At 42.2% G+C, this 27,374-nt stretch overlaps 1 protein-coding gene across 1 annotated transcript; it reads right to left on the bottom strand.

Annotated features, from left to right (window-relative positions):
- Positions 1 to 8,066: 8,066 nt before the first annotated feature.
- KCNK12 (potassium two pore domain channel subfamily K member 12) lies at positions 8,067 to 25,301 on the bottom strand. The gene is made up of 2 exons (XM_032185103.1): positions 24,953 to 25,301; positions 8,067 to 9,810 (listed from the first exon to the last, which is right to left on the bottom strand). Exons 1-2 carry the CDS (start codon positions 25,299 to 25,301, stop codon positions 8,915 to 8,917), a joined length of 1,245 nt encoding a protein of 414 aa, XP_032040994.1. The 3' UTR covers positions 8,067 to 8,914.
- Between the last annotated feature and the right edge of the window lie 2,073 nt (positions 25,302 to 27,374).

Genomic DNA, 27,374 nt, shown 5'->3' with positions numbered 1-27,374 from the left:
GTCCTGGAGGTGAAAGTCTTGCAGTGCACAAAGCATTTTCTAAGATTGCTGTCATCACCAAACCCACACGAGTGGGAGTTCCTGACAGGTGAATTTTGCTAAAAGTGAGTGAACAGCTTGTGGAGGAGGAATGTAACAAAAGGGGAGGTTTTCAGGGTTTTGTCTGTCTGGCAACAGAGACTGATGCACACCTGGACCTGCCACAGCTAATATTGCTATTACCTGTGACAGGTTTCTTGTAAAAAGCACATGCTTGTGTACAATTTGCTGTCATCCTCTGATTTTGGTATAGATGAGAACCTTCCCTAACAGTGCAGAAACATCTGCAAAAGCTTGTTCATCATTTGTGCTGCTGTAGCTGTTTGCAGGGCAATGTCCAGCACCCTAAAAATCCAGTTTCTGCTCTCCTAAACCCAAATTTCCTTCAGTATTAGGAAAGCATCTATGGCTGCTACCAACAGCAGCTTCTGTATGGATCATCATTATTGTTTCATCGTGATTTATTATTTGGCTTTTCTTTAGATGCTTTTTTATTATTATTTTGTTTTATTTTGATAGCTTTTTTTGGCAAAACCATGACCATCAAGGGCTACCTGCACATGTTTGGGCAATCAGGTCTGACAGAACGAGCATGGCAGCTGAAGGCCAGCTTTGCATGAAGCCCATGCTGAGGAAGGCTTGGCTAGAGTGGACTGCTGCCACTTGCTGTAACATAATTGTTAGATGATGTTTCTTCCCTTTTTACTGTTAGAGATCTCTTAGTGAAAATAACCAGCCTGGGCAATTGATTCATTTTGTAATATTTATACATGCTGTCATCATACAGGAAGCCTAAAGAAATTATCCAATCCATTTAACTGGCAAATTAAGATCACAGCGCAGCTGCTTTTCCAGTGTAAAGCGAGTCAATAACTACACCTGTGCCCCAAACCCTCAATTTTCAGGAACAGCCAAGTTCAAGGACAGCCAGAAACCATTGGGAATGTGTGAGGCACATGCAGGGCTTTGCTGTGCCCCTCAGGAGTGGCTCAATACCAGTCATGTAAACTTTATTTTGGCCTTTCTCTACTTCCTTATGCAGACAATTCAAATAAAATATTCCTCTAATCAGCATAATTTTTTCCCCCCTGAAATAATGGAAAGCATTAACATTGAAAGGTTCGTTCTTCTGAGTTACTTTGCGTATGCTGGCCTTGAACAAGCTGCCTTTCTCACTCTCAGCAGCACCAAACAACACAGCACATGTATACACCGAGTCAGTAAACCACCCTCGACACAGCAGCTTTTTACCAATGGTCCTTTCGATAAAAATGGCCAGCAGAAAGTGGAATTCCATTATCTCTGTTTATTTGCCTGAATTAGAATCACATTAGTATGCCCTTATTTCGTAGTTGCCACACAGGTGAAGTATTCAAGTTTTGAGAGCTTGTAAATGCAATCATGTTTGCAGTGATCTGGTATGCTCAGTTTTAATCCCTTTAGAAGTTTTGTTCATAAGCAGGAGTGTGTGGAATAGAGCAATTTCCAAATGGGATTTACATCTGTCTTACTCTCAGTTAAAATTTTTACACAAATTGGATAAACTGGATAAAATAGGAATAACTTTTTATATAAAACTGTACCTTGAGCATCATTCACTGAATTAATGTCAAGTTTCTATTGGTAGGAAAAATATCCAGTCTGCTAATTTCAATCATTACAAATAATTTCTACTCATAAGCTAGAATTTATAAAACATTTTTTTTTAAACAAAAGTGTTCAGAAAAGTGTCTAAGTTCAATGTTTCTCCTAAGTATGTCTGCAATTAATGCAAAGGGGAAAGTGATACCACCTAGGAAAGAGTATGGGTCGTTCCTTTCACAATGCACACTGAAGCACAGCAATAAGCAAATACCAAACACAAAAAACAATTGAATTAACAGAAGAAGAAAAATTCTTCTGACATTCACAATAGGAGATGATAATACCAGTTCAGTTAGAGATACCTACCAAGCTGTGTCCCTTTAAATAAATAAATAAATAAATAAACGGGAATACCTTTGAGCAGATATATTCTTTTATCACTCAAGTCCTTTTGAACTGCCTTGAAATTTGCAACTACGAATTTTGCAGAAAGTGTACAAGGCAGAATTCCAGTAAGCTAAAAAATCATGTATCTGTGTAAGTAAAGGTACAGCATCTTCTATTTTTGTAAATAAATGTTATCTGCACACACACAAAGAAGCCCGAAATATTTTTCAGGTGTTGTGCTTTTAGATATTGAGGTTTTTACAATGAAATGAGAGCTGAATTTTTGCTCATGGCTGGATATATTTTACTTGCAAGGAGTAAAACAGATGTCCTAATACAAAAATTAGAAAATGACAGCCACCGAGAAAATACTTGGTGTTTGAATTGCACAGTCAGAATTATCAGTGATTGTGTATAGTTATAAAGGCATTTATTTTGAATTGACTTGCTGCCTTTGAAAAGTAATCTTACAGTCTATGAAATACAAAGGGATTATAGAAACATCTTATTTGTAATAATCTGTTTCTTAGATGGTTTGACAAAGCATCAGCTGCTGGAGGGTCTAATCCTGAAAAGACTTGTACTACAGTGCTACACTATTTAAAATCCACTGACTTCCTCATACCCAGTGCTTCCTTGTGCTTCCTTGTGCTTGGGAGCTGGCTGGCACATGCCAGGGAGTGACATGAGTCTTGGGACTGATGGGGACTTTAGGCATGGAAGCTAGCACCTGCACTATACCTAGAACATTGCTCATCCATGTAGCAGAGCAGCACAGCTGCTTTTTCCGCAGTTGGTTTGGCCGTTGTCTTCCTGAAATCCAACCACTATAATGATCTCCTGGATGAAGTGCAGAGTGAATGTAAATGTGCGGCCCCTCTCCCTTCCCTCTGCTGCTCACAAAATATGTCTCTTAATGTTCCAGATGAGGTAGATGAGCCTGTGATGCACCAAGAGCTACTTTGGGCTGTGATCTTGTCTGTGGTTTTATGATAGTTGTGAACATCTCAAGGAAGTAAAAGAGGATCAACAGGTGGCAATGTCGCTTGCTAAAGGTACACTTGCTGTTCTTTGATAGAAGTCTGTATTTTTTTTTTCCTGTGCTAAATCGCCAGTACTGGGTGCTCTGCTATAAGTGGTATCCATAAGCACACTATCTGTCCTTTCCCTTGGAAGGAATAAATCCAATGACCTTGGGTTTTACATTATGGGTATATAATCCTTAGGGAAATTGTTGCTTAAGGGTATATTCTAATTAAGGGGTAGATGTTAACTATTACTAAACAAAAAGAGAGGAAAAAAAACAAGGCATGCATCTTTATTGGACTCTGTGCTGACTGAGGGTGTGTAAACTGAAGCAGCCTTACCTCTGTGCCATCACTACACAAGACGCTTATAAGGCATAATGAACCACTCACTTACTGTGCATACATTAATATGCATATCCTGTGAGTCAGACCTCAGGGGAACTGGCCATCCGTTTCCCACAGACGATGTCGTGCTTCTGTTTTACTATTGTGACTAGGCACAAAAGCAGATTGTGAGCTCAGAATGGAAGAACTCATTAAAAAAAAAAAAAAAAAAAAAAGAATTTGCGTATTGGTTGTACAATGCCCGAAGCACACCTCACTAGCTGTTTCATCTGAATCAAATATTTATGTGCCCTAACTGAACTTACTCCGTGACATAACATTTCTTGTGTCATTTAAATACAACATTGAAAATGTATGTTAGTTTGAGAAGGCACATTAGTACTCCAATTAGAGCAGAAGCCATATCCATAGATTTGCTTAGCAATCAGCATCATACCAAGTACGAATTTGTTTGAATCAGTGCTGAACATTCATTGGAATAATTAGGCACTGACTATTTTTTCAAGTGAAGAAGTTAGAAAAAGACAAAAAAAAAAAAAAAAAAACAAAAAAAAAAAGAATTATTTCCAGTAATAATTTTGGCTGCAAATGGAGATGACAATTGGGCTATCAATTAGCATGTACTCATCAAAGAGGCAAAAATACCAGTTATAACAGACTATCTTTCCATTTTTGGTTTTGCTGCTTTATTCCAACTACTGCCTAAAGTGCATTTGCAATTCTTGCTGTTAGCAGCAGTTACTTATGAAAGATTTCCTCCAGAGGGGAGACAGGCAAACCAGAATTTCATAAACTGCAGCCATGTCCCTCCTAAACTGCTATCTGTGATGGAGATCAATGAGATTGTTCCACTGAACTTTTATATTGTTTGAAGGACATCATTTACATATCAAGGAAATAAAAGGCAATCTATTTATTTTTTTCACAAAACATGAAGTGTGTTTTCAGATGGGAAGAAAACAGTGGCAATCTGATGATGTGTCAGTGTGACTTGAAACTGGGTTTGAAAGTTGGTAAGACAAACCCCAAGAAGGAAAGGCAATGGCATGTTAAACACTACTGGTTTCACAAGAAACTATTCCTTGTAAATGTTTTGTCCTGAGCTCCATCAGAAAGAGAGAATTCATAGTCATGGTCTTGTTAGTGTCCACTTAAATTTTAATTTTTATCTGCAAGATATTAGTACTTGGATCAGGTGAACATATTATCTCTTCCCTTCTTGCTGGAGGTCTGAGCAGTTCATGCCTGTGCAATCATTTCTCTCATTTGTGGCTGGCTCACGGAGAAGTTCTGCAACTTTCTGCTGCTTGTGAACACTCTTCTCAGGCTTAAATAGCAAAAGCCCAATATTGGGGGTGCCGGAGTTGAGTTACAGCTTGTGCTGCCTGTATAGCTGCTCATCAGGCAACTGAGATGACTGGGTCTGAGCCAGCAGGGATCACTGCTGCTGCTCTGGGGGATGGTGCAAAAAAGCGTGAATAAGGAAAGATGAACTTTCAGCTCCTAAGTTAACTTTTTGGCTGCCCAAAAATAAAACCTGGAAAAAAAAAATCAAGACTCCCAAGTTTCCTGAAAAGAAAGTGCAATCTAGTGCAGTGTGCTTTCCTTTTCTTACTCTGTTCCTTCAGTTTCCTTCTGATTTCTTGTGCTTCAGCCTATATCTGCATATTGAAAGTATCCCCTTTTTTTGTGAAGAAATACCAGGAGAAATCGCACTTGGTGCACTTAGTGCATGTTTCATGTTTATTTCATAAAAGAAACAAGCTGCCCTGGGGAATTGTGAGTAGAATCATACATAACAAAGGAAAGGAGATCGTTGCTCAAGCCTTGCAAGCTTAACATTTCCATGAGAAAACTAAAGAAAGAGAAGGAGGGACTGTGGAAAACTAGTTTCAAATCTCCTGTGTCCTCTTGACTCATGTATTCATGCACATGGGTGATGACTGCTCAGATAGTAATAGTAGGCAGAAGTCTAGGGATTTGGAACTTGCTTTTCATGCATGAAAAACACTTTGGCTTCTGAATATGAGGGAAGCATAAGTCCGCCCCTTCTCATGAGCTCTCCAGTGAGACACAGTTCAATAGCCAGGCTGTGAACACTGTTGTAAACTGGGCTTGATGAGTCAGATGAGTTTAGGGATTTTTATGGAGTTTAGACACAAGCTGGAGGGTCCCTGTGGTTGAGTCATGTCACTATGTGGGGATCTATGCACTGCAACGAATGGGGCCATTGGTAGAAATCAAGGCATGTACCTTACATCCCTCTGAGGCCAAGGAGAAGGTTTTCAAGGATCTCAGGAGTAATGAGACACTGGACATAATTGCACACAGTAGCAATCAGATGTCCAAATCCCTTGGAGAACCCAGTTCTAAAAGCCAGTCCAAGTTCCCCTGATGTCAATAGGAACTGCAAAGGGTGCTACAATGCTCTTCCTCCAGGATCCAGTCTAGCATCTAGATCAGATGAAGGCAATAAGAAACAGTAATGTGTAAATCAGAACTCAGTGGACTCAGAAAAGTGCAGCAATTGCAGAGCAGGTGTATGTACAACTGCATATTACTTCACATTTCCCAGGCAGGAGCAGGTAGTTTGAAAACAATTTACAAACGTTTAAACATGTCCCTAATCATAGCTATAATTCTCATTCTTTAAAAACAACTTACTGAAAAAATAAAACCCCTTAATTTGCAATTTTGCTATCATAAAAATGTATCTCCTGGGCTCACAGAATGTTAATGCATTTGAACTCAGTTTTATAATGATAAACCTAAGTCATTCTGCTGGAATAAAGCCCATCTGCCTCTACTCATGCTGCACTTCACACAGCGGGTTTCTCTTCAATGAGCCCATGCAATGGCAAAGGTACCAAGGTACAATCCTAAGAGTGGCCTAGCTGCAAAGAGACAGCAGCACACCATACATGCTCTTAATAAACTAATTCATAAATTGTAATAATTAAAGAGATATATCCTTGGAGATAATCCTGTGGGAAAGACCAAATTCATTTGCCTCTGCTGTCCCTAAAGATGGCCCCTGTGGCTCTGGAAGTCATCTTCCTGAACTGGGTCTTTGAGCTTTCCCCAGACCATGACCTGCACCTACACATCCTGCTTACAGTAATCCTTTGGGGGCTTCAACTTAGCATGACAAACACTTTTCCCTTTGCATGCTTCCTCAAAAGGCTGCTCAAACGTAGCACCTGAGACAGACTGCACACACAGACACGTGCTGCTTTGGGGGTCTCTGTCACCAAGGAAGCTCCTGCCAGATGAATGCCTCTTGAACACCGTCTCTGCCACACCAAGTGGTCTTAAATAGGACTCTGTCTCAGGCAGATAGAGAATGCAAACATCATTGAGTGTTTTTGGCCATGTGAGAAACTAAGTTGTGTTTTTGCTGTAGAGAACTACTTTTCTGTGTTCCAAGATAGTTGTGTAGTCATAATAAGGAGAAATGCTAAGTAGATAAGTGGACAGTAGAAGGCCTCACTGTTCCAAAATAAGGTAGCAGCTTGAGAAAAACAGCATGAACAGTGTGAGAACAGTAAAACAAAGATCACAAGTTCTCAAAACATAAGAAAGGAGAAATTAAAGGGTTGAAAAAAAGAAAAATTGTACATATATGGTATAGAGGAGCGTCGAGTAGCTTGTGAACCTGTAGTACTCAGCCAATGAGGAAACAGGGGAGGTGATTAGGCGTCAGGTAATAGGGAATAAAAGGTTATGATTTGCTTACTAAAATGCACTCCTGATTGACAGGACGCCCACCATTGCAATCACGAATAAAATAGCTTCACAGAAGATCCTGTCTGAAGAAAATTATTTGAGATGTTTCTCACAGCCAGATGCATCTTGATAAAAATTGTGACTACGTTTATGATATAAGAGCCACATGTGATGCTCTATCTGCTGCTCTGATTCCTTCTCCTTTAGACAAAATATACAGTCACTGCCATCCTTCAGCTGGCAGTATCAAGTGTGCAAAACCTTCATTTAAAAGTTAGTTTTCCAAGGTTAAATTCTGAAATGTTTTGCACTCCTACAAGTTAAAAAGAAAACAAAATGAGGAAGACCCCAAACACATGCAAAACACAGTAACAATATGAAACTCCACAGATGTATTTTCAAATATTTCTAATATTCCTAGTCTGTTTCCATCAGCTTTTTCATTATTTTTTTCAACAGACACCCTAGTAGTCATCACCCTGCCTAAGGCTTCAACCTTAAGTTGTATTTCTTTCTGAAATATACAGAAGCCTTCGTATTATCTATAAATCCTTAAAGAAGTGGCACAGAACAGATAAATGATCCAGAGCTTTGGAAATAGTTACGATAGAAATTTGCAGAAATTCCTCTGCCCCCTCTGTCATGGTAAACGACACTTAGACCAGGTTTGCTTGAAGTAACAGGTTTGCTTCTTTAGCAGTTTGGGCTAGTACAGATTAAATTTGAGTTAAAACAGTAGCAATAGTCTTAGGCCAATTTATGATTTAATATCAACGTTTTGGGAGAAGTCAGCTTCTGGGGGATCTCCAAAGCAAAGCTCTTTTGTATAACTTTCACAGTCAGGTTTGTAGAAAACAAGTACAGTGTTGGGGCCCTTGAAGAACTGCAAAGAAACTATTTGCATGATCCTGTGCAACAGTATTGTAGAAGTAGAGGATACAAATTTATGACAACAAAGAGAGTCTACATTCACTTTATCAGACTGTTTCATGTAAAAGTAATGTAATTAGTAAACAGTTTAACTTACATTTCAGTGGTAATGCAAACATTTGACACCAGAGATGAATACTGGCTTCTCTGGCATGTCTTCACTTATTCAGTAGGTAGGAATAGTTTTGCACATTTTCAACATGCTTCTTCTGACTGATAATCCCCTGACTTTTAATAGTTAGGTAGCACATAGTGGTTTAAACAAGACTAGCTGAAAAAAATCATTGACAGTCAGGAGAATTCAGTCAATTTGATCCTCTGCCATTGAGGTCTATAGGATTATTGAAGTGAAGCACAATCACCCTAAAGCTGGCATAACTGCAGTCACCTACATGTATGTTATATACAGGCCTTATATGAGGAACTGCTGAAGAGCATCAAGTACAAAGTTCAGGGCCAGATCCAGACTTCAACAAGGTGAGATACTGGTTTAGCCAACCCTTATCCCCCAAGTTTGAATCTGGAACTGAATGTGCCCAGAATGCATTTTAACCCAGAGTTTGGGTTGAGGTTATTTTCTGAGGAAGATGTTGGTTTTGGCAGCATCATAACCATGCACACCATTCTTCTGAACTTGCATCAGATTCTTCATCAAAGACACCCAAGTCCCTCCCAAAAACCTCTCTGGGGAAAATCATAACATTACGGTAAATATGTTACTATTAGAGAATACATAAAAACTCGAGAAACCAAATTGCCAGATGCCCAATGAACATTGTCTGTCTCTGAATTTAAAACCTTCCAGTAGTTTACAGTGATAATTCCTCCTTAAATCACCGCTTTTATTAAGGAAACAAAAAGGCATTTCAAAAACTCTACCTACGATCACTCGTTTCTGCCAAGCGGTTGTTCATGATGGCTAGAGCACCCACCCCTGCAGAGAAACCATTTTGTCTCGTATTGATACAAACGTTCCTTGGGTAGCCATTGGCCGTCTCAGACAGCTGCTTTTGCAAAATGGCAAGGGAGACTTTGTTTGATGCCATGAGCTCCCGCATGGAGATCATCTCACCGGAGAGCCTCCTGCCCTCAGTGTCACTGTCGTACTGTCCATCAGCGTCCATTGAGATTTTATGTCGACGCAGGCGTGCTCCTGGTGTGATGGCATTGCGACGTCCGAGGCGGGCACTTGATTTATGGCACTTTGGGCAACATCTGCATTCGAATTTTTTCAACACCCAGTTCAAGAGTTGCTTGATCATAATTGAGATGACGTTAAAAAGAGAGTATATGCAACATACTCCCATTAATATAAAGATGAAGTTTCCAAATCTGTATAATCCCTGATTTTGGTACACAGCATTTTGGCTGCTTACCAAATCTCCAAAGCCAATGGTGCTAAAGGTGACAAAACAATAGTACAAGGAGTCAATGTAGTTCCATCCTTCCACAAATGTGTACATCGCAGAAGCGCAGCAAGAAAGGGTGACAGCAAAAATTCCCAGAATCAGCATCACATGATAAACTGATGGCTTCCACCCGATGAGGCTGCCCACCCCAGCCATAGCTGACCCCCTTCGGAAGTTGGGAGGTAGGAGACCACTTCTTCGCAGCTGTCTCTCATGGCAAGCCTTCATTATGAATGCCAGGAGAGAGATAATGCGCTCCAAGAAGAGGTTGAAGAAAAGGATAGTCCCGGCACACCCAAACAGCCCATAAACGATGAGGAATACTTTTCCAGCCACTGTTGCTGGTGTGGTCATTCCAAAACCTAAGGTGTGAAGATAAATGAGCAATGTTAATGTCACAGTTTTTCATGCATGAGCTCAGGATTTATGTAACTTCTTAGGTCTTGTCTCACTGGACAAAAGAAAGAGTGCTATCTCAAAGTTAGATTAGGTCAACACAAAACCATGTAAAGGATGAAGAAGACCCCATAAAGCTCAACAAGATGATTAACATTCAAGAGAGAGTAAAAACTTCTTGCAGAGATGAAGGGCTGTATTTACACTGTGGCCACTGGGAGAACACTGTAAATTCAGGTGGAAAGCATTCCTGAGCCCAAGCCATTTTGAGGTGAGATGAGGCAACCAGGTCACCTCCCTGCTTCTATGTGTTTGAGCCAGCATGGCCTGCTGAAAAAGTTCTCAGTTCCGAAGCTGTAAATCAGTGTAACACTATTATTATCAAAGTCTGATTACACCCCTGTGGCTGAGAAGATGGAAGTCTTCAGGTTGCATAATGGAAAACAAACAAAAAACCACAAAACTTCTCAAAGATTGAACATTATTCTAAGAATAATGCTGCTGTAAAATCTAAACCAAATCCCAACAGAGCCTAGCCCACTTGGTACAATCAAAGAACAAAGGAAAAGCCACAATCTCATTTAATTCTGGTGTGATAGGTACATTGTAGAGCCACACGGCAGGCTGTGAATAGTACGGTCCTCCAGATACTTACATCAAGGTAAAACACTGCTGCACAGTTCAACAAAACAAACCAAAAAATCACAGTATACAAAGTCTAGAAAGATCCAGCAACACTAATAGATAATGCACACATTGTTATATTCAGTTTATTATCATTATGCACCTTTAAACAGAAACAAACGAGTATTTCCCATCCATAAATGAGTTGAGATTGCTACTCAAAATCTATTTATTCAGAAAATATGTGGAAGTGAAAAATCTGCAGAGTAGTAACAAAGAATCAGAAATAAATAAATTACACAGAGGTAATTAGATGTTGTCTGGACCCACAGTCCCTGTATTTTCTTGTGCTAAAAATCTACCTTTCAAGCAGACTTCACAAAGTCTACGTTGCTGGTCCCAGACTCAGTAAAGGTGAATAAGAAGTTTTTTATTCAGTTTCTCTTCTGTGGTGTGAAGCTGTTTTCTGGTTCAGTCTAGCTGCTTGCAGGAGCCTTCTGATTTAGCAATGAATATCCATTAGTGGTTGCCAGAAGAAGCTGGGGAGTCTCCTGTGGCTGCCAGCTAGGACTACATGGCCAGCTCATTACAGAGAAGACATCTGTTAGCCCAAACCTCATTAATAAAAGTAGTTAAACATGTGCTTCACTGTAAGCATTGTGACCATCACAATCAAAATAAATGGGTTTATTGTCACACATATGGCTAAACACATTAATTAAAAAAAAAATAGTGGCGGTTCAGATGGAATTGTAAGTGCACTGATTATTTTTAGTATTTTCTGGTGATTAGTCATAAGAGGTGGTATATATTTTTCATACATTTTGTTTAAGTGAGATTTCTGAAGCATATTACCAAAATTCACTATATAGCTATGCAAGATGAATGGACATGTTGCTGTAACAAGAGCACTAAGGTATATATAAAACAGGCAGACAGTAAGAACGGGTAAATACAGCATCATCAGGTGCTCCTTCAGCAGTTTGCAGCTAGAAGTGCACTCATGCACTCTTCCTTTGGGGCTTCCTTTGTCAGTTGTGGTTGTCCCCTCAGCACCAGTTGAATCAAGAGAGGTTACTTCTGGTATGTTCATCACAATACAGCTGAGCTCAATCCCTTCTCAAGGCTCAGCACATCACGTGCCTGGATGAAATTAATACAGCCAGAATTGCCTGTGCTTTGAGTTTTTCAGTCAAAGCACAACAGTGTATCTGGCATCATCTACCTGGACTTGTGCAAAGCATTCGATGTTGTCCTGCATGATATCCTTGTCTCTAAATTGGAGAGACATAGTTTTGATGGATGGACCCCTCAGTGGGTAAGGAATTGGCTGGGTGGTTGCACTCCATTGAGTGTTCAATGGCTCAGTGTCCAAGTGGAGATCAGTGATGAGTGGAGCTCCTCGGGGGTCACTATTAGGTCGCTATTAGGTCAAAGGCAGCATGCAATTCATCTCTGATGTCAGTCAAAGAGATTCAGTCAAAAAGCTGAATTCATATTCCATGAATAAATAACCACATATAATTAAAATGAATGGTTTGCCAAAAATCACAAGCTGAAGTTTCATCTCTTTGATGAAATGAATGCTCCCCAGACAAACAGAATTAGCAGAGATGAGTTGATAAAAGCTCTCAGATGACGCTTACACTTCTGCAGTCTCTCATGGATAAGTGCTGGCAATTAATGAGTCCCTTTCCCTCTCTTGCATAACAAGTTTTGTGGTTACTATTCAGCTCATCAGGATTTCGATGTATTTAAGTCGGTGACAGAAGCAAGAAACAAAACTTGACAAACTTGCAAAGATGTATGTGCCTGTAGTACGTTTCCTGTTGGTCTTGCTTTTAAGATTCAAGGGGTGACATTTTTGTAGTATTTGAGATATATTTACCCAGAAATGGAGGAATGTTTTAGTCACCTGAAAATTGAACACAAGAATTCAGGGAGCAGGAAGTTTCCCAGCCTTTGCCTATAGCTCTCCTGCCTCTTTCAGCCAGCCTCAGCTCTCCTCATCCATGTGTCCTGCCATGGTACTTAGGTTAGGCAGCAGGTGAGAAAAACGGGCAAATCATTTTAAATCCCAGAGTATAATGGTCCTTAAGTTATGGGCTAGTATCACCCCTAAGTAATGTGGTTGTATTTAAAGGAATTAAAAAAAAAAAACACAACCAACCAAATAAACAAACAAAAAATACCACCACCAACAGCAAATAATAACAACCCAAACCCTAAAATTGTTGAGTATAACTTTTTAAACAGATGACTTCTCTAAATAAATAAAAACCCTCTAACTGGAATGCTGCTTCCAGACAGAAAGAAATTCATGAAAGACAAAGACTAGGCTCTTACAGGGCTGGTCCCCGAGATGTATGTTACAGAAAGATAAACTAAAAGCAATCAATTTTATTTCATGTGTGTTCCATACTTCATGGTTTTCCCACAGACATGGTAGGTCATTATTGATTAAGATGTATACTGTATCTTATTTTGTATTTTGAGACTAAAATTCCATATTGGGGTTCTTGTGCTCCCTTCATAGAGCCGCTTGGGTTGGAAAGGACCTTAAAGACCATATACATTTCCAATCCCCCTGCTGTGGGCAGGGACGCCACCCACAGGGCCTTCAACCACTTTTCAGATGTTAGCATTTCATCATTACTGTTCCTGACAGAATCTTACCTGTAAATTTCCCAGCTACCTCTCATTTATTCTACAGTGTCTCAACACCTAACATCCAGAAACAGTTGCCTTGGATACAAGGCCACAGCTTAGAGACAATCTGCTGCAGATGGAGAACTCTTCTGCCACATACAGCACTTTTACCCAAAGACTGAGAGTACCATGAGGCAGTTCTTCCACTTCAGCTGCAATTTTCCCATCAACAACAAAGGCCACGAATGAAAAATTTATTTTTCTTAACATTCTTGCCAGACAGCTTTATTAAAACACCATGCTTTGGGCTCAAACAATATACGTATTTTTAGAGCTTTTCCAATGCCAAATTATTTGCTGTCAACATTACTGTACAACCACATTAATAATAATTAATAGGTAGGCTACTTCTGGCATCTCCTAGCTGTTTTGTAACTTCTGTAAAGTTCTTTCAACATGAAATTGCTCTCCCAAAACTCCAAGGTAAATAGGTGGTCAGGGATGCTGTAAATTTGCCTTATGAACCAGTGCTGCACTTGAGGTGGGCTAAGACAAATCTTTTGTTTTCCTACCTCCTATATTCAGTGCACACAAAAGTACATATGTGCATCCTGCTGACTAGCTAGACACTGTGGGCAAAGATGTTAAATCTGCTCTGTATCCTTAAGGAGCACTATGACAAATTCAGTGAACATGGTGAAAGCCAGCCAGGTCGCTGCTGTTGTTTCTCATTACATCTCCACTGCTGAAATATGGTGCTTGGTACAACTGCTATTCAACGGAATCCGCACTTGCAGAATGGTGGAGATGATGAATAGAACGTGAAGGGGTTTGAAGAAACTGAGGACAATTATTAAAGGCTTTCTACAGCACCAATTTTATTCTCTTTATACACGACTGTAATCAGGTTATTGGCTGTCCAAAGCACAGCTACGCATAACAGGAGTGAATTACTGAATCAATTATCCTCAGTGCTTCTCTGCTGAGTGTGATTTAAACCACCACCTGTAAGGTCATGGCTAGGTTTTTACTCCTTTTAAAAACACACTAGTTTCTAAGAGAGTTAACAGATTTCTCATCCTCAAACACCCTAAGCTTCCTTACTCCCCCCCAAAAAAATTGAAGTCGGCAACCATGATAATCAATAACTAAAAGGTAAAGCTAATGAACAGTTGCCACGGGGGACACCCATGCCCTACAAGGAACGTGTCTTGTGTGTCAGATGTGGAGCAATGTATTTAGGGTAAAGGACGTGCTGGACCTGAGAGCAGTAACCATGAGGTTTCTTTTGAGCACCTGAAGTGTTATCACCTCGACAGGACTGGAACACATTGGAGGTACCCCCAAGGAATGGGAGAATACCGCTTACGACCTGGCTGACTGCATACATTTACCTTCTGCTCCCCACTGCAGGTTTCCTAAGTGTGTTTTACTATGCCAACACCTGGCTGAGTTTTCCAATAAATTGTCAGTTTCTAGTGAGTAGTCAGCAGGGACATTTACAAGCTCAAGTGGTGTAATTTTTGTGAATTTGAGTGACAAGTGGCCCTTAGAAAAAATATTTTGGAGCTTCAGCTTCACCACCAGCAGCAATACTCCTGTTCTATTCATTTGCCAGAAGCAGGTAAGCTTTTTTTTTTCTGCATTGTACTGCACATAGCCATTTCTGTGTACACCATGAGAACTGAGGGCATACCAAAGACCAACCCCCCCAAAATCCTGCTCACTGCTACAGGCTGTTATTGTAAGTACAGAAGGAGGCTGATCATCTGCTCTTGCCAAGCTGCTTCGGCACAGAGCCAAGACCAGGAAGAAGCAGAAATGTCTCTGAATCAGTTTTATGGTTCCTCGGCTGTGGCTGGCTGCTCCTCTGTGTACGTTGTATGAGCAATTGGGTATCAATTTGTGCTAAGCACCCAGCACCGCCAAACGAGCAGCAGCTCCAGCAGCAAGGCCTTGCTACACAGCTCCCTTTCCTCCTGCCAGCATCCCTGGAGTTGGAACACCCCCGGAGGGTCTCAGCATTAAGGCTGGAAATCTTCGGCAAATTTATGTTTGGGTTTTCTGGTTAATCCTATTGTATCACAGCAGGGTTTCTAATGGAGGACAGAGGCCCTCTCCAAAAAGGAGACAATGGAGAATGAAGCTCAGAGAAGGATGTTTCCTGAAAACCAGAAGACTACATATTCAGACTACAGAGAAAAAGAAAGCCATGACCTACAAGCTGGTAGTATTCTTCCTGACTCTAAGTCCCTAGACTGAATATGGATGGAAGCACTGTGCATCACCGCAGTCTTCCTTAATTTCTCTATTAACACATATATCATACATAAACTTTCTTCCAATGCATCGAGCAGTATGCCCTTTCTTTCGATAGCAGACTGAGTCCTTGTGAATTGACCTAACCCAGTCAGGAGCTGCTTCTCATGGCTGTCTGATGATCAGAATCCTCTCCCTGGTTTATTTTCTTTCCTTATCCTAATAGCTGTGTGAAAAAACATTTTTGCTATTATATTTTCTGAAATTGTGGTGGTGTTAATAATGGAAAAATATAGCCCACATACTCCTGAGTTGTTTGAGTAAGTTATATTACTGTGGAAAAACACTTTCCTGCACTAGAGGCTAATGGTCTTTAAATCCTGCCTTAATAGCTGTTGCAGCTGAATCAAAGCCTTAATCTCATTCCAGGTTGTGTGCAGAAGCATCTGTTTCAGTTTGCCATTCTGCTGAACCTTAGCTAAAGCACAGAGATTTTGACACATTAACACTATTAGAGGACCCATCTCTGAATTTAGAGTAACTATTTCTAAAAAATGGCAGAAAATAAAAGAATGATAAACAAGAAATACACACAGCTTCAGCACATGTGGATATACATAATGGTGGAGCTCATGGACTCCAGGTGTTGCCACTTCCTTTCCTTTCTTGAGATTTGTGAGCTGTCTGAAGCTGTTCAGGACTGCTGTCTCTGACCTTTGCAGAGTCTTCATAGTTGAGGATAAAATTCCATGTGAACATTTTTTCAAAAGTTGGCTTCTCTCGAGATCATAATTTTTCATCCTTTAAAGTTCCCTCTGCTCTCATTTTTCTCCTATGTTTTTGAGAATATATATATATATATATATATATTGTGGACAATTGTGTATCTAAGCAACACCCTAACAGGAAAAAGCTTATGCTCTGTCATCTCAAATTGAGCGTTTCAAACATTAGCATTCACATCAGCTTCCGTTGTTGAAACTTGAATTTTAGATGCCTGTGCAGACCCAAGGTTGTAGAAAAAAAATATATATATTTCGAGCAGTAAGGAAAAAAGGAATAATGGCATACAAATTTTGTTATATTCCTAAGATATTATGGACTTGGAAAGACTATCTGCATGTGGACTGCCACTCTAGTGCAAATAAACCTCACAACACTTCTCCTTTAGGGAGAATTGAATTTCACTCAATTTGAGATGACAAAGCATATTAGATAGCATTATCTGATTTTTGCAAGTGAACTTGGGTGTATGCCTTATTTCTCTACATGAGAAGTTTGATAAACACAGTGGCCTTTACAAGCGTCATAGATGGGAATGCTCAAATGCTTTAATCACTGGCCTATCTTTTGGCTGGATTAAAACAGAGAACTTGTAAATATTTTTTAAAGTTGCATCTCTTGATGGCTGTCTTAGCTTTTCTGCTTTATAAAGAGTAGCCTATAATGGTGTACCTATAAGACAAAAACCAACCTAAACATACAGGGCAAAATCTTTTACATTGTTTGGCCGTTTCCTCCCCAGATTTATGTACAAACTTCTACAGTTATGATTTAATGAAAAAACACACACACACAAAAAAACAAACAAACCAACCACAAACCAACCAACCAACCAAATAACTGACAGATCTACATCACCTTTTTAATGTTTCAAATATGCCTTCATAGGACCCTTTCTTCAAAAAGTTACAGCTGAAGGCAAAGAACTTAAGTCTTAAGAACTTAAGACAAAGATCTTAAGTCTCATTTAGCTCAGTCAGCTCTTCTACTTCCTTCATGAAGACACAAGACCTAGTTTTAAGTAACTGCACTAGGAGTATAGGGTGATGATACTGTCTGGACTAATCAACTATTTTTCTTTTTCAATTTCTGCATGTATTTTTTCCTTCTTTGGTAAGCATTTCCCTTGATTCCTTTTAAAGATAATGATATTGAACACCTTAGACACTTTATCAGCCACTTTTGATGTCATCCAGCATTTTTCTGGTCCTCTCAGCTCTGCCAGTAACAGTTTTTATAAATTGACAAACTGTTTTACCACACTTTTTTTTTCCTTTACACTGCAGTCATTTCCAGCCCCAAAGGCTTAAGACTTGACTCTATACATATGTTGAGTACAAGTGATACTGGATTTCTTTTGTTTATCCTCAAGAGATAAATATATTGCTTGCACAATATTCAGCAAATAAATGACAGAATATTTAATAATGAATAACCAAAAGGATTCTATTTTTTTAATTGAAATTTATGGAACTACTTTCTCACCCAGTTCTCATATGGGCAAATTTCCCCTAATTGCTATTGTTGCTGTGATTAACTTTACTTGACTTGAGACCGAATGTGAACATTGGCCCATAATTTCTAAAGGAGATTTGTTATCAAGGTATTATTGCTTTTCTCATTTATGGGTAAGGAGCTCTTACTATGGATTTTTAAACATGAGTAATACCAGTGCCTCACCCAAGTAATCCCCTACATTAACATCAAACCTTTCAATTTCTAATCTTATTCTAGACCAAAGCTTTAATTACTTGAAAAGGCTACTAATGCTTTACCTCATCTAATGCAATTAGATTTAATTTTCTTCCTCCTTCTCTCTGTTTGATTGAAGAGAGATTGCATGTAAACCTTCCAACATCGACAGCTCTGTGCACTGCTTATTGCCATCATCAGACTCCTGTAGCTCAGGGAGGTGCCTTACCTACAGCAGTGACATGCACTAGGAAGTACTGACAGTGTCAGATCAGCATTTGCGATACAGACCCAGTGTGCCAATAAAATGAGTAAAGTGGCATTTCCTAAAGCTCTCTAGATTGACCTACTATTGACTTCAGCAGAGGCAGGCAATTGAGGAGACATAAAGTTAAACATATTTGATTTGTGTGAATTGCTATGCGATTGCCCCTTAGGTTATAATTTTTTAAACTTAAATATTTCTATTCACAAAATGTTTTAATATCACTTTTAACATTTATTGGGCTCTGAAGGAGTTTTACCAGCATGAACACTGTTATTTGTCCTTGCCTACCTTATCCCAAAATGCATTCAGATATGCACTTGGTGCCGAGACCTTATGAAAACCGTCTCTTTTGATAAAGGTAAGCAAGTTTCATATGTATCATAGATAGAAGCTGTGTTTCCAATAAAAACAAACTGTCTTCACACACACACACACAAAGAGGGATGAAATGTTCCAAGTTGTTTCTCTGTTGCTCTACCCATGGTGCTATTACAGCAAGCAGTAAATTTCTCAGTGACTTCAATAGCTGCAAAGGTATGTTAATACTGCAGTCAGTAATGAAGATTTCCTGTTGTATTTTCCAGCATAACAACTGGCGTTGTTATTGTTACATGACGTTAATTGCCAACAGATCTGTCCTACAATTTTTCTTGCATTCTGTTCACAATGAAGAGCAATTAGTTTGCATAAAAGCAAGACAGAATGCTTGCAAAAATGACCCATCAGTAAATGTGAGAAAAAATGATGGAGCATGTATGTTCTGTGACAAATAGAAGACATCCAGAAAAGGGAGAAATATTTAGATTGAAAAAAAAAAAGAAATGAGGGCCAATAGCAAGATTAATAGTATAGAAAAGAGACCAGGGTGATTAGGAACAGAAAAATACAGTAAAGCTTTACTTTCAGCTTGTTTAGTAGATATTAACTTGAAAGGCTGCAAAGATGCAAAACAAGTATTCAAAATTTAATGAAGTAAGCAAATCATCAGTAGTGGAGGGCATGCTAACTGGGAAGGACAGAGCAGAAGCTGGAGGAATTAAGACTGCTTCGGTGACAAGGGAGTATTAGGTAAACTCTAACTCCAGGAAAGGGGGAATATAACCAGGGGAATGACAGAGGAGGGTAAAGAGATGGCAGAGGCTAGGGGCTGGCTAAGCTCCCAGGAAGACAGTGTGCAGGGTTTCAGGCAGCATTTGGATTTATTAAGCCATCAAAGCACAGAGCAAGTACACACAGGTTAGGGATACTGCTACCCAAAGGAACCAAAGAATCACAAACTGTGGTTTGTTTTTGCCCTGAACCTGACCACACAGTAAGTCAATATAAAACTTCCCCTGACATCTGTGCTGCAGGACCATATCTCACATCACAACGGGCAAATTGTTTATTTCCTGATTTTAGGGAGGGGCTTTGTTTTTTCTGGTGACTGCTCTAAGATGCTGTGGGGCTTGGCATTCAGATCCTGGGTTTCAATGCTCCAGCTGGGTGTCACAAAGCCCAGAGCACACACAGTGAAAGGGAGCTTGGAAGTGCATTTTGGTGTCCCCTGATTTAGCTTCTCCAGCCATGAAAACAACAATCAGATCTCCACTGTACTGATATTAGTTCATTTTGGTATAGTGTTTTGAAACATAAATACTCATTTATTCTGTGTATCACTCTTACTTGATAGGTCTGTAACTTAACATAGGTTAGTAGAGACTAACCCACTCCCCTGCCCAATTTAGAACAGTCTGAGCCTGGCCAGAGCACTTCAGAAAAGTTGTACTGAGGCAGGGGTGATGGGAGCACAGTGGTAGCTTTCCATCACACATTCATAACACCCTACTCCCACCCCACTCCTCCTGCCCAGGACAAAGGCAACCTGGGCTTTCCACTGAGTGTGCAGGTAAACCTGTGCTTCTGCCTTAAGAAGTACTGAGACTGATTAAAATAATACTTCTGGAACATATTTCTATTTTTTTAAAGGGCTTTATTGAAAGTGGTAGGTTTCCACCCCTTCTACAAGACAGACAAACAAAACAAAACAAAACAAAACAAAATACAACAAACAAACTACAAACTAACAAATTTAGGATCAAACCATTCAGCAGGAACACCTTGTCACCCACATAATTGCATGATGTTCTCCAAGTACAGCTTCCCATAGTCACTGTCAACTGCAAAGAGGCAAACTAATTACTTTGAGCGCTTGAAGCACTCGAACCAAATCCACACATTCAGGAAATTCCCATCAGAAGTGCCCAAGGAAGTTAATGCTTCCGTGCAGCTATGGAAAGTAGAAAACATTGCTATGAAGCCAAGTTTTCATCTCAGGAAAATCACTGAGGAACCACTTATATCCATAGAAGCAGAAGGGAGGTGAATCTCTCCCCCTCTACTCTGTCCTTGTAAGACCCCTGCCTGGAGCCCTGAGTTCAGCTCTGGGGCCCCCAGCACAAGAAAGATGTGGACCTGTTAGAGTGGGTCCAGAGGAGAGCCACAAAAATGTTGAGAGCACCTCTCCTATGAAGAAAGGCTGAGAGAGCTGAGGTTGTTCAGCCTGGAGAAGAGAAGGCCCCAGAGAGACCTTACGGTGGCCTTCCAGTACCTAAAGGGGACCCGCAGAAAAGCTGGAGAAGGACACTTTATCGGGGGGTGTATTGGTAAGACAAAGGGGAATGGCTTTAAATTAAAAAAAAGAGCAGATCCTAAATAAGGTGAGTGCACCTTCTGGGAACTTGGTAGCTAATAAAAAATACCAAATATTTCTCATTAAGTGGCCTCTCTACATGTAGGTTCATTTATAAGGCAAGAGCCTTATCTCTCATCTCACTTCAAGGCTGTCCCTTTGCCACCTCTCTGTGATAAAAGTGAAGAAGAGTGTGCCCCATCACTTTGGGTGGAGCTGTCATTTAACAGGATACATCATGGAAAAAGGAATGGATCCTACTCATGCCTAAAGGGCATGCCCTAAATACCTGCAACCCTCACACGGCTGTACAGATGGGAAGATCTGAAAATCTTCATAGTAGCCTTTTCTCAAGTGTCCAGACATGTTGTATCTCAAAATAATCCATCTGCTGTAGGCGTGCATTTTAAAAATCTTATGTTGAAAAATCTTTTTTTTTTTTTTAATTTATTTATTGGAATACTTACACCAGGGTTTTATGCCTGGCATGGATTTATCTAAAGCAATTATATCATTTAATTTTCCAAAGGATTTTGAAAAATTCATTTTTGCATTAGAAGCTTAAAATCCAAACTTCATAATGAGCTGATGTCTCAATATGTTTCCATAGGTAGATACTTAGTGTTTATTGTAACATGTAAGACAAGGAAGAAATCTGGGTAGAGACTAGACTCATGGACCAAGAAATTCAGTGCTTCAGACATCCAGAAGTTGCCTTATGTGCTAAGCAGAATATATATGTGCTACTAGAATACAGGAAATTTATAAATGATTAGGCTAGGCTTTGCAACATTTTACCAGGGAGAAAACTTGTTTGAGTTATGCTTTGCTTTCAGCCTTTAACAATGTGCTGGGAACTATTTGTGATTTGCATTTGAGGAAGGAAAAAACTCATCTGATAAACAAAGTCTACTGCCAGTTAGACCAATGAATCAAGAATATATTTCACCCAGCTGCTCCTTAAAGAAATCAGAGCATAAATGCTATCAATTGAATACAGAAAAATATCTTTTGAAGAGAGAAGAAATGACTAAATAAATGGTGTAGACTGACAGCAAGCAATCTGAAGCTAGTCTGAAAATTTTTCTTACATAGTTCTGAAAATCTAGACACATTTAATGAAAAATAGATTTGGCATTTCATTATTCAACCACAAACAATGCAATAATAAAACACGAATGCCCAGAGTGCTATCAAGAGGGTGTTTTATAGACTATAAGTCAGTCACTTTGTGGGCTATTCAGGAAAACGCTGAAATATTAGACTTAACGTTAACTCTCTCATTTCTTGAAGACCTCACTAATGTGTTTCTTACCCAGGGGCTTGGCTGTGTCTTGTACTTTTTAATTATGCAAGATGCAGAAGTACAGACAAGGTAATACAAGAGATGAAGCACCTAACTGGAAGCAGATTAGAACAAAGGTCCTGCTCAAGAAGGGTGGAGGAATCAGCCCTTGTCCCCAGCCAGGTGGAGTCCAGCTACTTCTCCCCAAGCCCCACACCTGAAAATAGAGGGGTGGTTTTCCTTGTACCTTCACTGTGCAGATGGGATGAGAGAGAGGAGCACCTGTTCAGGAGCACTGGACTGCATCATAGTAAGAGCTAGGGACAGGAGAATGAGGGCTTGAGATGGCCCGGTGAGTTTTCTCTGAACTGGAATCCTTCACAGATAAGAGACAGAGTAACCCATGGGTGATTTTACCTTGACAGAGACGGCATCTACTTTTTGTGAAGCTTTCTGATGTGTTGCTAAGACAGACGCGTGTTCGGCTGAAGTAATAAAGCTGCTTTGACATATGTAGCTGATGAAGCAGTTGGGGAAGGCAAGCTGTTTTGACTCTAAATGTCTGGTAGTCCTAGGTGAAGTTAAGTAAAGACAGCTTTCTCCTTGTCAATGAATTGTGACAGGAACACAAGTGGAATTGCTCTGAACCAGGATAATAAGGTATTTCAGCTGACAGTGGAATCAAAGATAGATCAGATAGCTAGGTATTTAATCGAGCTAGCTCAGAGAAGAAAGGGACTATGAAAGAAAGGCTTTGAAACTACTTCCCTGGGTGACGTGTTGATGTCTACCACTTAGTTTATCCTTTGCCAGCAGTGTGAGCAAGACAGCTTTCTGGCACATTTCACTGAGGGTTTTGTTGTTGTTTTTATTTATTTTTTGCTGAGCCAATACGATGAGCAACAATAGATGTACACAACTGTGGTAGAAGAAACCTAGCCCATGAATAAGAAGCTGGCCCCACCACGGGCTCTGCCTCTCTTAACCAGCTGCAGCAGCCTGAAGAGGCAAGAAAAGAGGAGTAACACAATGGGGCAGCAGCTCCTCTTCTGCAGGTGCTGTGCACATGGCTGGATACAGTAATGCTGTGATGCAACAGCCTCAGGGTGCAGGTACTCCAAGAGATGCTGCTCCTGCTGGGGCTGCTAACTCCTCTGGCACCCTGCAACAGCCTTGGTGTGCCCAAAGGCACAGCTCAGTCTTTACTTCTTGCTGCATCTCCTCACCCAGTGCAAAACTTTTCTCTAGCACAATCTCACTGAAATCACAGGAAGCCATGTGAGGAATCCAGAAATAAGAACAAGCAGGATGTGTGCCAAGAGAAAGCAGTACCCTGGCGAATGCTTGGCAGAGTCGGGCCTTTGTTGTAGCTCAGGAAAAACAATCTTCAGTCTCCATCTTGCACCCAAGATATACACATTATTGGCTATAAAGAGAGAGCGATGCTTTAGGTCGCACTGCAGGAATATGAGAAATACAATACTCGCTTCGCCCATTTACACCTGTCAAGATTGCTGTAAACACTGCTGAGTTTTTCATTCCCTTTGTGCAGGTACAAATGATTGCAGGCAGAGCAATGAAGTGGAGACACAAACAACTATTTGCAAATGAAGAGGAAACGTTTTACATTTTAATAGCCACAAGTAAAAGAAGCTGGGGGTTGAGAAGTGAACAAATCTGCAGTTGAACATCTCTGGTATAGCAGGTGTAAGGACAGAGCAGCTCTTGTTAATATATTGACCATTTTTTCCATCCATTCAGCTTAGTAACAACGGTCTTTCAAAAATATGCGTTCCTTTGATAAAGAAGGCCTAACGATGTTGAGTAAAAAGGTGTTTTAACGACTGGGTTATTGAATAGACTTGAAGAGGAAAACTTAACTGGATTATTCAATGCAAAAAGTAACAAAACTTGACAACGTTGTTACAGTCATCATCACAGCTCTATTACAGAGCTTAGTCACTATTGATACAACATTTTCTGAACGAAATGGAAGTGTGTGCAATAATGAGCTGTACGTTTCTTTCTTTTTAATAAACAGAAAGTATGGCATCTTTGCTCCGCAGCCCCAGGACAATTGGCTTGTTACAAAACTTAAAAACTGGTAGAGTGAAAAAATCAGCGTGATCTTTCTGCAGGGACACGATTTCTAAAAGCAATTCTGCAAGCCGTAGAAAGCCAGAAACGTACTTAAAGTAAATCTCCCACACAACAGTTCTCAATGGGGCAATTTTAGAGTAAAACAAAATTCCTCCCAACCCCAGAAACCCACTCTTTGCTCATCAGGCAAATGTCTAAGCACTGATGGGACATTGCTGTGGCCAGCGATGTACTGGGAATGCGTATTATTATAGGGCTACGAGATGTAAGGTTTGTAAATTTCGTGCCTTTATTCATACACCTTATCTTAACTTTATCAGCACGGAAAACCAGCACCAAGTCCGGCGGTGCTGCCAACGCCACCGGGCACACGCGGGGGCTCCCCGTGGGCAGCGACCACCCGGGACCCCGGGACCACCCGTGGCCGGGCTTTTGGGTCGGTGGAGCCCGGAGGATGCCCGAGGGATGCCCGGGAGATGCCCGAAGGATGCTCGAGGGATGTCCCGGGGATGCCCTGGACCCGGCGCAACCCGGGCGCGGCGCTGAACGACCCGGGATAAGCGCGGGGCGGGTGGGAGCCGCGACCCTCGGAGGATTTGGGGGTGCCCCCGAGGATTTTGGGGTGTCCCCGAGGATTTGGGGGGATGCCCCCGGTCGGGTCCCGGTTGCCAGGGCAACGCGGTCCCCAAACCCGCGTGGCTGTACCGGCGGCCCCGGGCCGCGGCCGCAGGGCTCCCCGGGCGCGCCCCCGCGCCTCGCCGTCGGGGCTGCGCTCACCTATGGTGGAGACGACGGTGCCCACGAAGTAGAAGGCGCCGGGGAAGTCCCAGCGGGGCCGCAGGGCGTCGACGCGGATGCCCGCGGCCATGGCGGCCTCGTAGCTCCGCAGGAAGGCGCGCAGCTCCGGCAGGCTGATGTTGAAGATGCGGCTGAAGTTGTGCAGGGTCCGGTTCCAGCGCAGCTGCGCCGCCGCCTCCGACGGGCTCTCGAGGGCCGAGAAGACGGTGGCGCCGGCGCTCAGGTACGCCGCGATGAGGGCGGCCAGCAGCAGGAACCGCCCGTTGTCCTCGTTGAGGGGCGCCAGGCGCCGCCGGCGGCAGCCGCCCGCCGCCCCCCGCGGAGGCATCACCGGCGGCGCGGCGCGGCGGGGGCCGCGGGCATGCGGGGGGGAGGCGCGGCGCGGCGGGCGGCGCCGCCGCAGGGGCCGCGGCTTCGCTGCAGGGGCCGCGGCTCTGAGTCATCCCCCGCCGGGGCTGCCCGCGAGCCTGGCGCCGGAGCCCCGGGGCCGCCGGCTTCGCCCGCCCGCTCTCAGCCCGACGCCGCGGCCCGCGCCCCCGGGGCCTCGGGCTGCGGCGGCGGCGCGGCCTCGCCGGCGCGCCCCGGCCGGCCGAGCGCGGTGCCCATGGGGCGGCGGCGGGCGGGGGGCGGCAGCGGCAGGCGCGGCCCCCGGGGAGCCGCATCCCCGTCGGGCGGCCTGCCCCGAGCCGCCGCCCGGCCCGGCACGGCCCGGCCCGGCCCGGCACGGCACGGCCGCCGCTGCCGCCGCGCCCCCGAGGGCCGCCACGCCGGGCTGGGGGCGGGACGGAGCGGGGCGGGGGGCGGCGCGACCGACGGGGCGGCTCGGCCCCCGCGGCCCCCTCGGTCCCCTCGGGGCCCTCGGCCTGCCCGGTAGCCCCGGTAGCCAGGGTCCCCTCGGCCCGACGGGGTCCGCACCCCCCGGGTGTCCGCACCCCCGGGGGGGCACTGCCAAAGCGGCAGCCCCCCCGGTGCGCCCGGGATGCGGGTGAGCGCGGCGGAGCTGCGGGGCTTTGCTCGTCGCCGGGAAATCTTTTATCTCATCGCGGTGCCCGGTGCTCGGGGAGGTGGTTTCGAGTGAGCCGGTGCTGGCCGAGGGAGCAGGAATGGGTTTAGTTCAGCCATCTTTAGGTGCACGGGATACCCCTTCTGACCCGACTCGCGTTTCTGGGCTGCTCAAAGTTAGACCCAGCACCGTGTTATATCTTGTTTTCGGTGCCAAATTCCTAACCAGTTTTAGCTATCATCTCAAAGGTCCTTTCCCTGCCCAACCCTGTGGATCGTTTCTTCGCTGTTATCCTCAGAACAAGCCCGACATCCTTTCTTACCCATTAGGCTGCGGTAAGAACTGCAGTCCTTTCCTGAGAGTCTTGTAGTGAATAACAAGAGTTGCATTTTTAGAGAAAGGGAATGGAAATTCACACCGAGAAAGTACTGCAAAGAGGATGGGAGTGATGACAGTCGTGCAAACAGGCATGCAGGGGACGGTAACGTGGGAAAGATCAGGGTTTGAAAGAGCAAATACACCTTACAGTTTACAGCTGCCACTGTCAGCTTCACATGGACGGGGTTTAGTTCCTTTTATATATTTATTCATTTATTAAATTCGGGTTTTGCATGTTTTTACACAGGCAAATTACTTGGTTGATGCCTTTTTCCAAATTATTATTTTCTGTCCCTAGGACTTCTCCATAGCAGTTCTACACACATTTATTTCTTATTTGGGGTTGGATAGATCTTGCCGAAATTTTTGCCCTGAGATTTCATGTTGTGGGCAGTTATCTTCTGGCCATATCAGTAACAGGAGACTTTTCTCCATTCCTAACAGACTGTTCATCCTTGCCAAGTGAACAAAATGACTTGGGTTTGCACTTATGCTATCTTTCCAGGAAAAGAGGACAGATAAAATGCAACAACTTAGTTTACAAGGTACTTGAACGTCATGTTTAAATAGCCCTTAACACATTTACACCTGTGTAAAAAAAAAAAAAAAAAAAAGTGCTCTTATTTCAGTGTCAGTTGTGTATGATTATAAATACTAAAACCAAATAAAAATAAAATAATTAAACCAATAAACCACAAAGTCAATAACTGTAAAAGTAAGAGCATATTTCAATGATAAAAGAAGTGAAAAGAATTAAGAAAGTATGGCATACCTAATAAAAACCCATCTAAACAAGTGTAATGTAGTAGTTCAGATATGGGCTACTCAGTGTCTATAGATATAGTTAATTTCCACTCTGGTAATCCGGGAGTGATTATGTGCAATCTACTGTGTCAGCTTCTGTAAAGCTAATCTAATCTATTTAAATTCACAGAAATTATGATGCTGCAGGTGAATATTGGGGTTTAAATTCATGGTGTTTATGTCTTTACAGAGGAAATAATTCTGAGATTTTTTTTT

Source organism: Aythya fuligula, chromosome 3 (assembly GCF_009819795.1).
Source record: "Aythya fuligula isolate bAytFul2 chromosome 3, bAytFul2.pri, whole genome shotgun sequence".
Taxonomy (NCBI): Eukaryota; Metazoa; Chordata; class Aves; order Anseriformes; family Anatidae; genus Aythya; species Aythya fuligula.
Note: the sequence above shows the minus strand (reverse complement) of the source record. Positions and strands in the feature narration are given on the sequence as shown.